Consider the following 16773-nt stretch of genomic DNA (forward strand, 5'->3'; position numbering starts at 1 on the left):
TAGATAACATTTATCCTGAAATAACATTATTTCAGCTTTCAGCTGAAAGAACATGAAAAGAACAAAAGCTCAAGAAAAGCTTTTTTTTCTTCCAAAATTTAACTCTTTACTAGAGAAATAGCCTATATAATTAGCAATCTAATTGCTGCTAAATTGAAGTCAAAACAATATAAGCAAGGTTTAAAGAAATGGAAACCACTAAGAACAAATAAGATTTTCTTCCATTAAACTTAATTCTTAATAATCACTGTTTAACTTTGGTTTTTTTTTCTATTATAGTAAGAACTGTATTTTCCTTTCAATTGCAAAGGAATTTTGTTGATATAAATAACACTATCACAAGTGTAACATCCCAAGTCATTACAGCTTTAAATGAAATAAAATTTACGCCTCAGATGTCTGTAGTAAATAATGGTAAGACAGACTGTGAATCCACTGGAGACTCTTTCTTCACCCACGTTTCCTGTGTTCTTATGACTCTGTGGATTTCAATCCATTGGCTGAGTATAATATCTGAAATGAAGGGGATGAGGATATTTGAAAGATAAGCTAAACTAGATCACAGTGCAAGTCAGCAAGAAGTTTAACAGCAACTCAGTTCTCATTTTCTTATAATGAAGAAGGATATAATCCAGTCTTTTCATTATGAAAATTGTTACAGGCCTAGAAGCAACAACAACAAATTGTAGAATAGGATTATCTACTTAGTCAATAGAATTCCCTATAACCAGAACAATAATTGTGGATTATCCACATGGAACCAACTTTGTTATACAGAATGCTTATTTTGTTGCAAAGGGAATTTACATGTGGTACATCACTTTCAAACAGCATAAAAAGTTCATAGTTTTTATTAGCTGCAGTAGTGACTTTGAAATGGCTACCTGAATAGAGGTCAAACCCTCAGAATGTCTTCTCTACTATCTTTTCTTATCAAACAATCCCAAGTTCAAAAACCTGGAATCCCAGCAAAAAATAGTGACACACTAAAGAGAGAATACAATGTTAGTTTCTGAAATTTTATTATTTTTAATACATACATTTCACAAACAGAAACCTTCTAACACCACACAATTCCATAACCAAATGTTTCAATTTTATCAACATTCTTTAACTATTTACACTGTCTTCCCTCAACAAAAGTGCAATCCAAGACATTTGACAAGAAATCTTCACTGATAAGAATATGTTTTTGAGCTGGTGTTAATGATGCCCATTCATTATATTTTCTTGCAATTACCTGGAATAATAATAAAGTCAACAGGACACAGAGATGAGCTGGGTTAGGCAGCATCCTTTTATAGGAAACAAAACACTGAACAAGAGCACTTTCTCCTCACCTCCTCCCCAACCTCTGACTAAAATTACCCAACAGCTGCTACCATGAGACTAAAGAGAAGAGCAACCTGGAGTTACTGACCTGGGCACGGGAGGAGAGACTGCATGTTAAGCATTGATCTTACAGGACAAAACAAAAGATTTCAGCGAGTTAGTTTGGGTGATCTAATAAGTTACGTATCAGTTTATCTGTTAGTTTTAGGATTTAAACACCTAATAATATTTTCCTGATGAGTTAATTTCCCCCCAGACAGATTCGAAAATACTTTTTACTCAGAAAATGAATGAGCTTCTTTTACAAAAACTGGGAATTAAAGACTGTTTGGGGAAAGCTCTTTCTTAATTACAATGGGATAATTCACCCCACTCCCTAACTTCACAGCAGATGTCTATCTTTTAAGGTGTAAACCCAGTATATCAACTGCTTCAAGCGCAACCAGAAGAGAGTTGAAGAACTGAGCTGGCCTGAAGAGAAGAAGATGAGATGATCAGAAACAGTCTTCCCATTAAACTAAAGCAGGTAATTTTATTTGTTCAAGGTATAACTCTTAAAAATAAAACAAGTTAAAGTAGATAAAAATCACTTATGAGTAGGTTCATGTTACTGAACACTATTTATCAGAAAAACAGAAAGTGGATCTCTTGGGTGACTAATATCCTTTAATATCCAAACCACAACAAAAATAATCATCTTTTCTGATATATTCCAATTCCTATCAAGGTACTCAGAGCAAAGTACTTTGAGAAAGTGTGGAGAAAATATTAAGGTCAGCAGATTCCAAAATAAAATTTATTCTTCACATGGTTGCATACTCAATTACATTTTATTCTCAAATCAGCCAAATTTTCCATTTTAGACAAGAATGCAATGCCTTAAAGGCAAAAGATACTCTCGGATATGATACCTATGTCTCTCCTTTTATATCAATTCAGCATCCATAGAATCCTAACTTAATCATCAAAATAAATGCCAAAAGCAAATTTTACTCACTGACAGTGAAACTTCCTCATACTTATTTCTCGGAGTAGACAACAATATAAGGAGAAAATAGTGAATGCATCAGACACTACACTTGCAGAAGTTTTAGGCTGAGGAGCTTGCTGAATGTGATCTCTATGTAAACTTGAAGCTTCAGAACAACAATACAAGCAGGTTTCTCTTCAGAAATTTTGGTGGGTTAAAGAACAGCATTACAAATATTTTACTATTCATTTTAAATGCAGAAATAAAATCCAATGGTACTCTGAAGACAAGAGAAACTCACCAATTTTTATAACTGGGTACATGAGAGAATCAAGAGCGAAACAGCTAGTTCAGTTACAGCTTTGTGTATTAAAGACAAATTTGCAAGGGATGTGTCCTATAGACCTCCTTTCCTCGCATCCAATACTGTGAGACCAATGACAATTTGCTGCTTCTTACAGGCATTCAGCATTTCCCCTCACTGTGATATTCTTCAGATCATCAAACATCAAACTGGATGTGGTCAGCCGAATTACAATCATGCAAACCGAAAGATAAAGAATATTAGTCAATCCCTCACAGTCAGCTGTGTTCTTTCAAACAAAACATCAAATATTCCATGTAGCAGAACTGAAACTCACTTGCAATGATGCCTAAACACTTCTGAGAGGAAAAACAACTGTTTTTCTGAGGAAAAAAAAAACGGTATAAACTAAATAATAGAAAATGTTCACATAACCCCAAATTTAGCTACCCATAAAAGGATCATATTTTCAACATTCTTTTAGCATATATGTGTATTATAGTTGAAATTATCAAATTCATTTTTGAGAAATCACATTCCAATTCCAGTTCTCTAAAGGTATGGGGTGTCAGTCTACTTAAATCAGAAAGCTCTAATAAACAGAAGGCTGGGATTTTGGAAAGCTCATTGCTCTGACCAATCAAGTTCTGTAAATTATCATCTTCTTCACCAATGGTAAGGTATCATGGAGATCTTCAGAATAATCTATTTTCAAACATATTGTTATGTATTATAATCAGTGATTTTCCAAAATGAAACACTTTAAAAAGAAATACTAAAATTATTCTTTTCCTCAAAGGCTCGCAAATAATTTTTTCCTTTCCTTCTTAGGGCAAAATCTTTGATTTGGGAAACGCAGCATTAAAGGGGTAAAATGCAGCCATAAGCAATTTGGGGGGAAGACAAGGGTGGCAACTGGTTCTGAAACTCACCAGGTAGGGTCTGTGGCTGTGAGATTTACCTGTGTGAAGGATCCGACATCAAATGGCACTTTGACAGTGCAACCTATATAAATCAGTACCGTTCAAATCATGTCATTCTTGGGTTCTCCTTAAGAGCTTGTTTGACCAACTTCAAAGACACAGTTCAAATGACAGCGTTCTGCCTTTTTGCCCTCTTGAGTCAGTCTGCATCATTTCCAAATTCATTTAGCATATTCTCTTTGTTACAGGTCAGCTTACCTAAAAATATATCCTTTCATATGCCTTATAATTTGGATATTATTTTCAGTATGAAAACTGGCTGCTAAACTACAACAGGGATAGAATGAGGGCTCATGTCCACCTTCCAATGATCTGTCAGTGAGGGGAAACTGCAGGCCAGCATGCACTGCGGAACGCCAAACCAAGGTGGACAAACACACCAGCAGCTCTCCAGGCACAGATTACATTCACTTGTCACATGTTTTTCCCAAGGCCCGGAGGAGATCTAAAAGTGGGCCTTTAGACAGTTAACATTTGAGTAAGAGTTTCTTCCCAACTCCTACCATGCTCTCAGTTTATGACCACATAATCCCTTTCCTAAATTCACCCCATCCTCCCCACCACCCTAAAAGCTGCCCGAGAGACTCTTAGTGATAGTTAACCGCTCCCCCAAGCTCACAGGAGTACCGGCTGGGCTCTGGTCGTGACCACAGGCTAACACTCGGGAGTCAAGAGAAGGCAAGGGGCAGCCCCCCTTTTAGTGGCACACATACACAAAGGAACTCTCCTTTCAATTAGAAAAGAAATGAATGTCACAGAAGGCTTCCCTAGAAAAGATATGTAATAAAGTAATAATGTCAATAAAATAGCTATTACTAAAGCAAAGCTTTCATCAATAAGCTTCGAGGACTTTGAAGGAGGAAAATGGCTTCACGAAATGGTAGTCCAGGTTGCCACAGTGTGGACACTGCTGGACGTTGCTGTACTCGGAGAAGTACTGCATCCCAATCCGCACGTCGATCACTGGCTTCCCGCAATGCTTACAGTTCAGGCGGGCCTGGGGGGGAACACAAGATGCCGTGAGCCACAGTACCCCTCCACCTCACAGCGCTGCCCACATCAGACCAACCAAAACGTGAGACTGCTCTACCTGGGAACCTGATCAAGAGTTTAGTAAAGCATCCCTTTTCTTACCCAAAACAGGGTATGCAGAGCATCAGATAAGCATGAGGTATACACTCAAATATTCACCCATCAGCCTGAAAGATGAATGACTCTTCTCTCCCGACGTGCAGCACTGCTAGTAATTACTCCTACTGGTGGGAAGAAAATTCTCAACTTGTACTGCCTAAACTTCTCCAGTAAAGTTCCCCTAACAATTGGAAATCTCTGCCCCCTGGATTTTAAGAAGTGACTGAAACCAACTTCCCTCATCCAAACCTGCATGAAATTTCTTTGAAGATTTTTTTGGTTTATTTTTAAAATCCATATACATTTTTCATTCTATTCATTACTACATTTCTGTTTTCTTTGGGGTAAAAATAAAATTTCCCTGAAATACTTTAGTAAAATTGAGGCTCCAGGAATAAGGGCCACGCTTACCCTGAGGCTTCTGGAACCTGCAAGCACACTGTACCTTTCTTCATGCCCCAGCCTCCCTCTAACAGCACAAGACCCAAGCTCTCAGCAACAGGTCCAAGGACTTCAGTGAATAACCAGAAATTATAACAGACTCTCAATTCAGACTCATTCTAAGAAGGTAATAGAGAAGTATAATCTCATTTTGTCCTCAAAATGCTCCTGTAGGTAGGTAGTAGTACATGAATTTTAGATGATGGAACTGAGGCATATGGTGATAAAGCAGAAAGGCTGAGATCTGAACCACAGTAGCTTACTCCAGAGCCTACCCTCTTAGCCATTACATGGACTACCTTTCTGTAACCTGAGATAAACTCCCTTTTAACTGACTAATCTCTCTGAACAATATTAAAAGTGAGATTCTAAGCAAACCTCTCTCTTTAACCAGTCTCTTTAACCTATTATTCCTTTCTAATAATGAATTCCTGCTTATTTTGGCCTCGAAGTCTTATTGGAAGACACTCCTTGATGCCTTAATAGTGTTTAACACTTGTACCTTCTCAGTGAATATAGTTAATCGATTTTTTTTTAAGCCAAAAGTAATCAAACCTGTTTTCCATTTCAGTAAGGGGCCAGAAAAGAAGTGTTTGGGCTTAAATTGTTTTAAGGAAGAAATATATAGTGAGGAATAGCAGGCTGGGTGTGGCAGGATGCCATTCTGCTTTTCTCCCTGACGATGAGGAAATAACCCCAGTGCCTTTCAGTGGTGGAGTAGAAAGAGCACCAGACTGGGAGTGACAGAGGTTGTGGCCATGGCTGGGACACGTGCGGGTAGACCTGGGAGAAACATTCTAATTGTTTAGGCCTCCACTGTATGTGGAAAATAAGAGTCTTTTCCAGTGCTAACACTCTATGAGTTATAGGCCCACACATTCTTTCACTTCCTTATTTCTTTAAAAGATAACCCTGTCTGGTGTGTGTGGGAGAGAGGAGTCCCTTCCTTTTGTTCCCCTCATTTCAAGAGTTGGCATCAAGGAACAGTGGGTATTATAAAATGCTACAGTGAATAACTAAAAGACAATGATATCTCACTTCCAAGGCTAAGTTTTAAATGGAAATGTGGTCCATGTATGAGAATAGCGTAAAAGGAGTCAACCCTATCTGGAATTAAACGACAGGCTACAGATGGCCATTCAGGTCTCTCACGACCATATTTCTCTTCTAAGATCACTAGTACAGACACAGCATAGCTGAAACACCAACTGTGCCAACCTTTTAATTCAACCAACGCAGCTTATCTTCTGAATAAACTGCTAATGGTAAGGATATTCTCTTTATAAAAGTCAAACCATAATGCTAAAGATATAAAACTGTGTAATAAAACTAATGAAATGTTTATCAGTTATTTATATTAAAGACTTAGCCACTTAAGAGGGAAGGAAAATATCTCTCCAATCCATGAATATCAAAGAATTATACAGCAAGTGTTTTCTTTTCCAAAGCACTTGGAAATAAATCAAGATACTTCCAAGGATTTTGTTTTGTCTCCTGTGTTTCTATGGACTTATGTAAGGCATTTTCCAATGTTAATACTTCCCTCTTTTCCTCATGACAGCTAAAGTTCAGATGCTTTCTTAGCATCAGAATATGCCCCCCCCCCCCTTAGCAGAGCTTTAAGGACTACAAATCTTTCAAGTCAACCTCAAACACCTGACAGGGCAGGCAGTTCCTGGATAACTGCACTGTCGCACAGAAACGAAACAAAAAGAAAATCCTGTCTATTAAAGAAAGGGAAACTTTCTTCTTTCCTTTTAAATGACAACTTTTTCTTACTAGAAACTACGTTAATCATATAAAACATTAAAAAATATAAGTAAGCAAAAAGAAAACTAAAGGAACCGCTCAGCATCCCACCGCCCAGAGACAACCTCTGGTAATAGGCTAGCAGGTTCCTTTCCATGTTCACTTTTTACAAATGGAAGCATATTATTCTGCCATTTAAAGGCGGCTCTTTTGACTTAAAATACTGAAAATATTTCCCACATAATTACAAGATCCCTTTTAATGACTGCCTAGTATTCCAGTAACAGCAGCACCACGCTGCAGTAAATCAACCAACCATCACTGCTGGACTTCGGGGGGGTCCCATGGCTGCTGACGCCTGAAGCACGTTCTCCACACCCTCCCACCTCCTCCAACGTAACCGCAGAGCTGCCTCTAGCTCCTGTGCCTTCACTTGGGGACAGAAGCCTGAGAGCACCCACTACTCGCTCTGTGGGGTAAATACCAACCTGACAACACGGAGAGGCGGCCAGGATGTCATAGGTGTACATGGTGCCCAGCTGGTGCCAGCTGCCATCCCACCGTGACTTACACTTGATGCAGATGATCTTGTGAACCCCTTCCAGGCAGTCCACGCACACTGCGTACAGATGCATGAGCCTCCCTGTGCACAGAAGACACGATGCTGAGAGTGGCTGGCCAAGAAATCACCTTTTGTCACCAAAGGGGATTAAAACAATGGCTCATCTGTCAGTTATAAGCAAAACTTCATCATGTGAATAAATATAAAAAGCAAAATAAGATGATATTTATCATATATCCCCAAGTTGTCCTTTTACAATAATGATGGATTACTAACCATTGTCAATGGGACACATACTTTAAGTTCAATCTTATTAAATACCGGCTTCAATTCATTTTTCCGAGAAGTGCTGCCAGGTTTATAATACGGACATCCAAACTCAAAATGACCAAGCCACAGATGCTCAAAAGCAGCCTGTGATCATGCAGGACTTTCTGCTCAGAGATCTACTGTGGATTATGGAGGCTGAACCAGCAATGTTGGTCTGTGTTCATGGGCTCTCATCCATCAACAAGTCCCATCATGAAAAAGTCCAAAGTCTGTCTTGGTATTGGTAGCCCAGAATTATACCATAGTCAAAATTACTATGTTAACTCTTCTTGTCTCCAAAATTGCTCATCCATCACCACATCCAATTTAGGAACCAGAATTATATCTTACTTGTGTTTTTTTTTTTTTTTTTCAAAGGAGTTCAATGTCTTGTTATTTACTGGGCTCTTGAAAGTCATAAGCTCATTCCTCCACTATTTACCAATATCTAATGCTTGTAAAGGAAAGATGTCACCCTAGTTGATATGGAAGGGTTCAGGCTCATATCGGGGAAGAGCGGGAATGTCCAGCATCTGTCTGGGCAATGTGTAACAACAATAACGCTGCTCTCTATGTGGGGATCGGGGGTTCCACTGTGCTAAAAAACTACCAGCAGCAGAACACATACTCCTGAGTGACTTCTTATTCAGAATGTGCTGCTGGTTGCCATCAGCCAGACCATGCTCTTCGTATTTTCAGTGGTTAAGGACCAGCCTGCTCCTTACCCATTAGAAAGGGGTATACAGTACTTATAGGGAAACCTTTCATTTCATTCACTTACAAGACTCTCTCTCCCCCTCCTTGAGGGCAGGAACTATGCCCTCCTTGAAGGCTCAGTGTCTTGCACAATATCTGGAACGCAGAAAGCACTCCATAATTGTATGTTACATGAATGGATGGGATATATTAACAGCCGAAGACGTTATAACCTTGGAGGCCTCTATGCCAAAGAATGGGAAGGGTGACAAGAGCTTCTTGCAATACTGCCCACCTCTGCTGTAGGGCACTGAAAATAAAACAATCTCACACTCAGAGTGGCCTGGGGCATTTCAGGATGTCAGTTCAATATCTAGCAGCCACTGGAAAAGGCTTCATTTCCAATCTCCGTCCTAGACGGAGTTCTCAAACACTGCAGATCTCAAACATTCAAAGACATCAAGGTGGCTGCTAGGAAGGGTGGGGACAGGGACAGACGGAGAAGTCACATGTTGGTAGCAATGACCATGATGATGAAGTTGACAGGGAACTTTCACTGAGTGCTTACCAAGGATCTGACACTGTGCTAGGAGGCTACGTGAATCATTTCATTTAACCCTCACAACAACCCTCTAAAGTAGGCGTTACTGTTATTCCCACTTCAGATAGGAGGAACTGAAGCTTAGAGAGCTGGAATAGCTTGCCCGAGTTCAAAAAGATAATAAATAGCAAAGTCCAGACTTGTCTGACTCTTAACCTCCAGGCTACATCACGGGAATTCCTGGCTGGGAATTTGTTTCAGTTACTGTTATATATTGTCCTAAATACTGAGAATTTAAAATTTCTAAATTCTAAGGTTGTGAGTTCAAACAAAAAGCAGATTTCTGAGAGAATAATTACCTAAGTTCTAAGTGGTAAAGAACTATTGTACCAAAAGAAATTCCTAACTCAATCAACCTTAATAAATTATTAAAACCAAACAAAAACATCTTCTTCTGGAAAAATCAGGGAGGAGAGGCTGGAGCTGGAGGCTGGGGAGGGCACTGAGGGGGAAAGGGCCCAGGGCAAGGGAATGACAATCCACACGGTCCACCACTGGAAATTACACATTATTTCAGCAGCGTATAATCAACTGCAGCCTGGAATCCTGTGGCCTGGAACGTGCCTTCCTACTGGAACTGAAAATGCTTTAAGGAATACATGGTTGGAACTCTGTGATGGAAGAAATTATTGACACTGGCTTGTTATAAAAAAAGATGGCATGGACTTCGAGATGTGGCAATAAAAACACGGACATACGACAAGGCCCCACTTATGGCATTGACTTGTCTGGTGCTGATACAACAACCAGATCCTCAGACTTTATCATCAACAGTTAAACTTCTCAAGACTTCTGTAGTGCACACCTAACGCATCCATTATCTATTTGGATAATGTGTGTATGCACTTAGGTGTGTACACACACACACACACATACACAGAATTCTTAGGCCTGTCTAATTTTTACCTTTCTCCATCCACTCTGATGGGTACCCTTAAGATCTGGTCCTGGGCTCTGTCATATACTCCTCCTTTTCTTTCTCTTTTCTCCCCATTCAAGGCCTCTTCTACTCTTTTAGCCACTAATTTTATAAAATAAGCTTCAGTGTTCATCCTAAATGTTTATTTCTAATAGCGCTTGTGAAAGACACCTCCACACAAAAGTCCCAACGTCTCTTCAAATGCAATACACACAAGTACCCCATCTTCTTTCCTCTAAGATCAGGTCCCTTCCTCAACATTCTCTACTCCTGTTCGTGACAATACCGTTTACCTGGTCTAGAGCCAAAGTGAGCCAACAAGGACACATCTTTATCCCGTACAGTAAAGCTGTCTCCAAAGCTGTGATCTTTCCTTTAATATAATCTCTTACAGCTGTTCCCACCTTTCAATCTCCACCATCACCACCCAGCTGTCTCTCTTCTCCTTGCATCTAGAATACAGATTTAAGTTTCAACTGTATAGCTTCCACCCCTTTCAAACAACTTTTCCCCCAAGCAATCGTTGGCTTTAAAAAAAAAAAAAAATTGGGGCTTCCCTGGTGGCGCAGTGGTTGAGAATCTGCCTGCCGATGCAGGGGACACGGGTTCGAGCCCTGGTCTGGGAAGATCCCACATACCGCGGAGCAACTGGGCCCGTGAGCCACAATTGCTGAGCCTGCGCGTCTGGAGCCTGTGCTCCACAACAAGAGAGGCCGCGATAGTGAGAGGCCCGTGCACCGCGATGAAGAGTGGCCCCCTCTTGCCACAACTAGAGAAAGCCCTCGCACAGAAACGAAGACCCAATACAGCCATAAATAATAAATAAATTAAAAAAAAAATTGTTAAACCCTTCAATTCATCAATATGGCAAAGCTCTCTGTTATGGCTTGAAAGGACACCCACAATCTGTTCTCCACCTACCTTACTCATTTCCTACTCTAGAACCTCTGCTCCAACCAGATGGTGCTCTTTGGTTCTCTCACTGTCTCCTGACCTTTTTATGAACAACTATTCCTTTGCTTACATTACTCCTTATCAACAAACCCCCAGTGTAGTTAGACTGTGTACTTATCAAAGTCCAATGCCCCTCTTGACATCTGCCTTCACATTACCTCCTTTGACTACCCAGGCCAAAGTGTCCCCTTCCTCTTTGGAAATGATAGGTTGTTCCACGTACATAATATCCAGGTGATACCAGTTCCAAAGGTGGTACTAGTGCCTTAGGCCTGGTAAAGTTAGTTACACTTTTGTAAATGCATCTTATATCCTAAGATTATAGACTAATGAGTGGCAAGGACTCATAGTACCCAGTACAAGGATGCAATTCATAAGTTTGATTGGTTGGTGAACAGATTAAATGAAAAGGATTTGCCCATCATGATTAGAAAAAGGACAACTCTCCTCTCATGTACCCTGTACCCCTGTACCCTCATTCATCTTCATAAAGAATACTTCCAGTCATAAAATGGTGAAGTGAAGATGTTTCCATCTACTTCCCTCTAAAATTATCCCCACACAGTATAAAGTACAAGGAACAAAATACAAATTCTATCTTCCATGAAACTGTGAGGTACTTGCAACCCTGAATATGAGATCAGAAATTAGATGGAGAAATAATAAATGGTTTAGCTCTGAAATTGGACAAGAAGCACAGGGGAGGTTGAGATGAGGTGCTGAAAGGGAAAGAGTGGAGTATAACAAATTACTAAATAACCACACATGAGAACTATACAACTATACAACATTTTTCATCAAGAAGCAGAGTCTGTTGAATCATCCCCTGAACCTGGGATAGCCTTAAAACTTATTTTTTTGAAGAATAGAATGTGATGGAAGTGATGTTACTCGGTCCCAAGCTTAAGCCTCAAGAGAGAGAGGCCATGCAGCTCCATTCTCACCGTCTTTAATGCTATCCTGAGAACACCATGTGAAAAAGTCCAGGCTAGTCTACCAGCAGATGAAAGGATATATAAACAGGGATAAGCCATTCTAGCTGAGGTTCCCAAGGCCAACCAGACTGCCAACTGCTAGACATGTGTGAGAGGCCATCCTAACCAACCAACTCATAGAATTGTGAGAAATTATAAACCATCAATGTTTTACACCACTAAGTTTTAGAGTGGCTTGCCCTATAACAAAGGCTAAAAGACACAGGACACTAGGCAAAACTCTAGAAAATGAATGAGATCACTCCTTGCAAATTCAGCTCCCTTTCCCTGCTGAGAAAGATGAAACAGAAATAGCATGCATGAAACAAGAACAGGATGCTATTAAAAAGAACTTTTGGAAATTACAAATATAACAGACAACAGAAAATCTTAAACTCAGTAAAAATACTGGAATATAAAATCAGAGAAATCTTCCAGAAAGCAGTATAAAGAGACGAACAGGGCTAAAAATATACATAATAAAGGATCTCCCCCCTCCTCAAACAAAAAAAGGATCAAGCTAAGAGGTCCAACATCTGATTAACTGTTCTACAGAGAAGAAAGAAAGAAAGAAAGAAAGAAAGAAAGAAAGAGAGAAGGGAGGGAGGGAAGGAAGGAAGGAAGGAAGAAAGAAAGAAAGAAAATGAAAATGGGAGGAAATCATCAAAGAAATAAATCAAAAGAAAATTTCCCCAAATTGAAGACTATAAGTTTACAAAATCAAAAAGCCAAGAAAGCATCCTGCTCAACAAATGGAAAAAAAGACATGGTGAAACTTCAGAATACTAGAGAAAATCTAAAAACCTTTGGAGGATGGGACGGGGAAATAAAGGACCAGGAATAAGAATAATATTAGATTTCTCAGTAGCAACATTAGAAGACAGGAGACAGTGAAGTAATGCCTTCAAAATTCCAAAGGGAAAATAATTATAACTTGGAAGACTATGGGAAAATATTCCAAAGGGAAAACTATTCCAAAGGGAAAGTAATTATAACTTGGAAGTGTGAAGATAGAATCAAGATACTACTAGACTTTCAAAATCTCAAAACATCTATTCCCATGCTTCCTTTCTCAGAAAGCTCCTAGGGGATGCTTCTTAACAAACTGAGGAAATTTACCAAGAAAAAAGAAAGTATGGGATCTAGGAAACAGAAGATAAAAAATAGGAAAGAGATGAAAGAATTCCTAGAAGGACAGCTATGTAGTACAGCAGGCATTAAGTGCAGCAGGACAGACAGGAGTAGGAAGATGAAAGGCTCCATGAAGGAAATTTCTAGAAAAAAATTCATAAAATTGTTTGACATTCATTGCAGTTCTATTTACAATAGCCAGGACATGGAAGCAACCTAAGTGTCCATCATCGGATGAATGGATAAAGAAGATGTGGCACATATATACAATGGAATATTACTCAGCCATAAAAAGAAATGAAATGGAGGTATTTGTAGTGAGGTGGATGGAGTTAGAGTCTGTCATACAGAGTGAAGTAAGTCAGAAAGAGAAAAACAAATACAGTATGCTAACACATATATATGGAATCTAAGGGGAAAAAAAAAGGTCATGAAGAACCTAGTGGCAAGACGGGAATAAAGACACAGACCTACTAGAGAATGGACTTGAGGATATGGGGAGGTGGAGGGGTAAGATGTGACAGGGTGAGAGAGTGGCATGGACATATATACACTACCAAATGTAAAATAGATAGCTAGTGGGAAGCAGCCACATAGCACAGGGAGTTCAGCTCGGTGCTTTGTGACCACCTAGAGGGGTGGGATAGGGAGGGTGGGAGGGAGGGAGACGCAAGAGGGAAGAGATATGGGAACATATGTATATGTATAACTGATTCACTTTGTTATAAAGCAGAAACTAACACACCATTGTAAAGCAATTATACTCCAATAAAGATGTTTAAAAAAAAAATGTTTGACAGGTATGTGGACATGTTTTTGAAGGGTGGTTTGTAGAGCTGCTGGAGAGTTAGAACCACCAGCCAAAGCTTCAAAAAAAAGGCTAAGCAAATGAAAATGTGAAGCAATTATTAACTTTGATAAAAACAAAAGGAGTCCCAGAACATACAGTTCTCTAAATAGGAAATACATCTATACTTCTTGGCTCAGCACTAAATATTTATATACTCATAATAACAAAATCATTAAGGATTTAACTAAGAATTGTGATGGATTATCCTGAGAGAAAGGGGAAGATGCAAGAAAGCATGAACCATCATCCACCTTAAAAGTAAATCTAGAGGTAATATCTAAAATCGGAGAATGAAGATAGCAGTTTTAAAATTATGATGGTAAAAACCTGAAGAATCAGTTAAGATTTGAAAGTGTCTCACTCTGAGAAGTGAGACAGCAGGGGTAGGTGGGAAGAAGATAGGTGGGGATATATCATTTTTACTATAGGCTTTTTAAAGCACACTTTTAAAGTTATAAACGGGTTATATGTCACGGATCCCATATTTATATAAATTCAGTAGTTTTACATGAATTGACAGATTTCTCTGTCAACTGACCCACCCCCTGTTATTCATTTTCTGGCTGAAATGTCCCAGTCTTTGTATGTCATCCACAGCACTAATAATAAGAAGCTCCCCACGCCTCACCACCAGGGTAATATCTGAGCTTTCATTTTCCTTTTGCTGCTATCAAGAAGTCTCACCTTTCATACATTTCAAGATTAATTCAACTAATCTAAAAACGCATTGACCCTTCCCTCACTGTGTTACGTTTACAAGGATCAGAGAGAATACACAGCTTGCTGGGCACATTAACATAGGTTTCAAAGGCAACTATTTTATAGCAAGTGAAACATTTTTATGCAATTCCTTCTCTAAAGTTCCTCCCAATTACGAAAAACTATACACCTGAATCCTCTCTTCAAATTACAGCAAGACAGAAACATAAAATTACCCACCAGGACCACTGTACTCGGTATAGTGTGACATCAGAGGAAAGGACACCACCTCCACCACCTCACTGGGCAGGGCTGAAATATTCAAAAGTTAGCTAGCTCCTGACTAGAACAAAAACACATCATCGGTTAAAATTAAGCCCGAACAGAGCCATCCCTTCTTGTTGGCTTTTCACTTCTCACAAACAGAAAACAGGCAAGGTGAGTGAACACCTGTACCTTGAAGGTGACAGGGAACATCGTATTCGATCTCATCGTGCCTCGAGGGGCTTAAGAACAGAGTTCCGTCCACCAGCGGGAACTGCTCGAACACCGGGAGCGCCCGGTGGCACAGGGCGCAGTTCACCACGTTCCTGTGGCTGGCGCTGAGGGCCGCGAGGATGAACTTCCGCAGATCCTCGCCCTGGCCCATCTGGGCGTCGTCCTCCACCCGCACGTGGAAAGTGTTCAGCTTGTGCCGGGGAATGTGCGTGAGGAGCTCGGACAGGTCCAGGCGCCGCAGGAACTGCACGGGCGCGTCGAAGTGGCCCCCCCTGTGAACTGACAACCCGGCCGGACTGTAGTCAAAGTGGGCGTTTCGGAACACGTGGCCCCCCGCCAGGGCCTTTTTGTGAGGTTCCAGGTGGATGGCGTTCTTCAGGAACTCCCCGAGGTACCTGGAGGAGCGGGGGCCGCTGAAGTGGGCGGGGGAGAGGATGGAGTAGCCGGTGGGCGGGGACTGGCCCGGGGAGCCGCAGGGGGAGCGCGCCCCGTAGGCTGCGGCGCCCCCGCCCTTCTCCTGGGAGTTCTGCCGGTCCATGGAGTGCCGGCGGGGCAGGTCGTGGCTCAGGCCTTTCTGGGGCTTGGTGGGCGGCCGGCACTTCTTGGCCTCCTCCACCGCCTCACCGGGGGGCCTCCCGGTGTTCCTCTCCGACCCCGACTTCTTCTTTTTCTCATCCTGCATCCTTTTCACCTGGTACCAGTCCGTGTCCTTCTTCAAGTGGCCCTGGCCGCAGCGGCAGGAGCAGAAGCGGAAGGCCAGGTCGTAGCCCTTCTTGGTCCACATGTTCTGGCGGCACTGCTTCTCGTTCCAGCTGCGGGCCCGGCCGATGCAGTTGAACTGGACCAGGATGCTGCTCTCCCAAGCGTAGAAGCACTGCAGGTGCATCCAGGTGCTGTGAGGGCAGTGCTCGTTGTTGCACACCACCTTCTGGTAGTCGTCCTTCTCCAGGTCGACCGGCCTCCCGAAGCTGCAGATCAGCGGTGTGGCACAAGGGGCTTCTGGGGAGAAACACAGAGAGAGGGAGAGAGAGAAGGTCAGCTAGCGGGCTGTGGGATTCCAACCCACGGCCAAGTGTGAGATCAAAGCTACCATCCCACCTTAGCCCATTCACGCCACCAAAGGTACGTTTTTTCTGGTGTGGAGATTTCTACTACTGGAATAACACCAGACAGGGTTCAAAAACATTCACCATTTTCTTCTGGTGTGACGTTGTACCAAGGGAATTTATTTTCTGATTATCCGTTATCTGCTGAAAAACATACCAGTAAGCTTCAAAAAGTCCAAATCCTTCACAGTGCAATTAGCCGTATGTCAGTACTTGTAACAGTGTAGTATGAGGTCTTCCTGAGACGTGGGTGTAATGAAAGGCAGTTTCAGGGTTCTTTTAAAAATGAATCACTCCTGGGGCTTCCCTGGTGGCGCAGCGGTTAAGATTCCGCCTGCCAATGCAGGGAACACGGGTTCGAGCCCTGGTCCGGGAAGATCCCACATGCTGCGGAGCAACTAAGCCCGTGCGCCACAACTACTGAGCCTGCGCCCTAGAGCCCGCGAGCCGCCAACTACTGAGCCCGTGCGCCTAGAGCCCGCGCTCCGCAACAAGAGAAACCACCGCAATGAGAAGCCCGAGCACCGCAACAAAGAGTAGCCCCCGCTCGCCACAACTAGAGAA

The 16773-nt window shown here is 41.5% G+C and overlaps 1 protein-coding gene across 7 annotated transcripts in view; it reads right to left on the minus strand.

Annotated features, from left to right (window-relative positions):
• Positions 1 to 1005: 1005 nt before the first annotated feature.
• Positions 1006 to 16773, minus strand: part of HECA (hdc homolog, cell cycle regulator) — a 45604-nt gene continuing 29836 nt past the window's right edge. For 2 of the 7 annotated variants that reach the window (XM_057527878.1, XM_007190948.2), the window contains exons 2-5: positions 15062 to 16102; positions 14846 to 14917; positions 7399 to 7553; positions 1006 to 4586 (exon numbers count right to left, since the gene is read on the minus strand). In XM_057527878.1, the coding sequence (XP_057383861.1) occupies positions 4422 to 4586; positions 7399 to 7553; positions 14846 to 14917; positions 15062 to 16102 (1433 nt within the window). In that variant the 3' untranslated portion in view covers positions 1006 to 4421. Of the gene's footprint in view, positions 4587 to 7398; positions 7554 to 14845; positions 14918 to 15061; positions 16103 to 16366; positions 16449 to 16773 lie in introns of those variants that run through there. The other 5 variants (XR_009005197.1, XR_009005196.1, XM_057527879.1 and 2 more) reach the window with 5 other exon arrangements.

Source organism: Balaenoptera acutorostrata, chromosome 14 (assembly GCF_949987535.1).
Source record: "Balaenoptera acutorostrata chromosome 14, mBalAcu1.1, whole genome shotgun sequence".
Lineage (NCBI taxonomy): Eukaryota > Metazoa > Chordata > Mammalia > Artiodactyla > Balaenopteridae > Balaenoptera > Balaenoptera acutorostrata.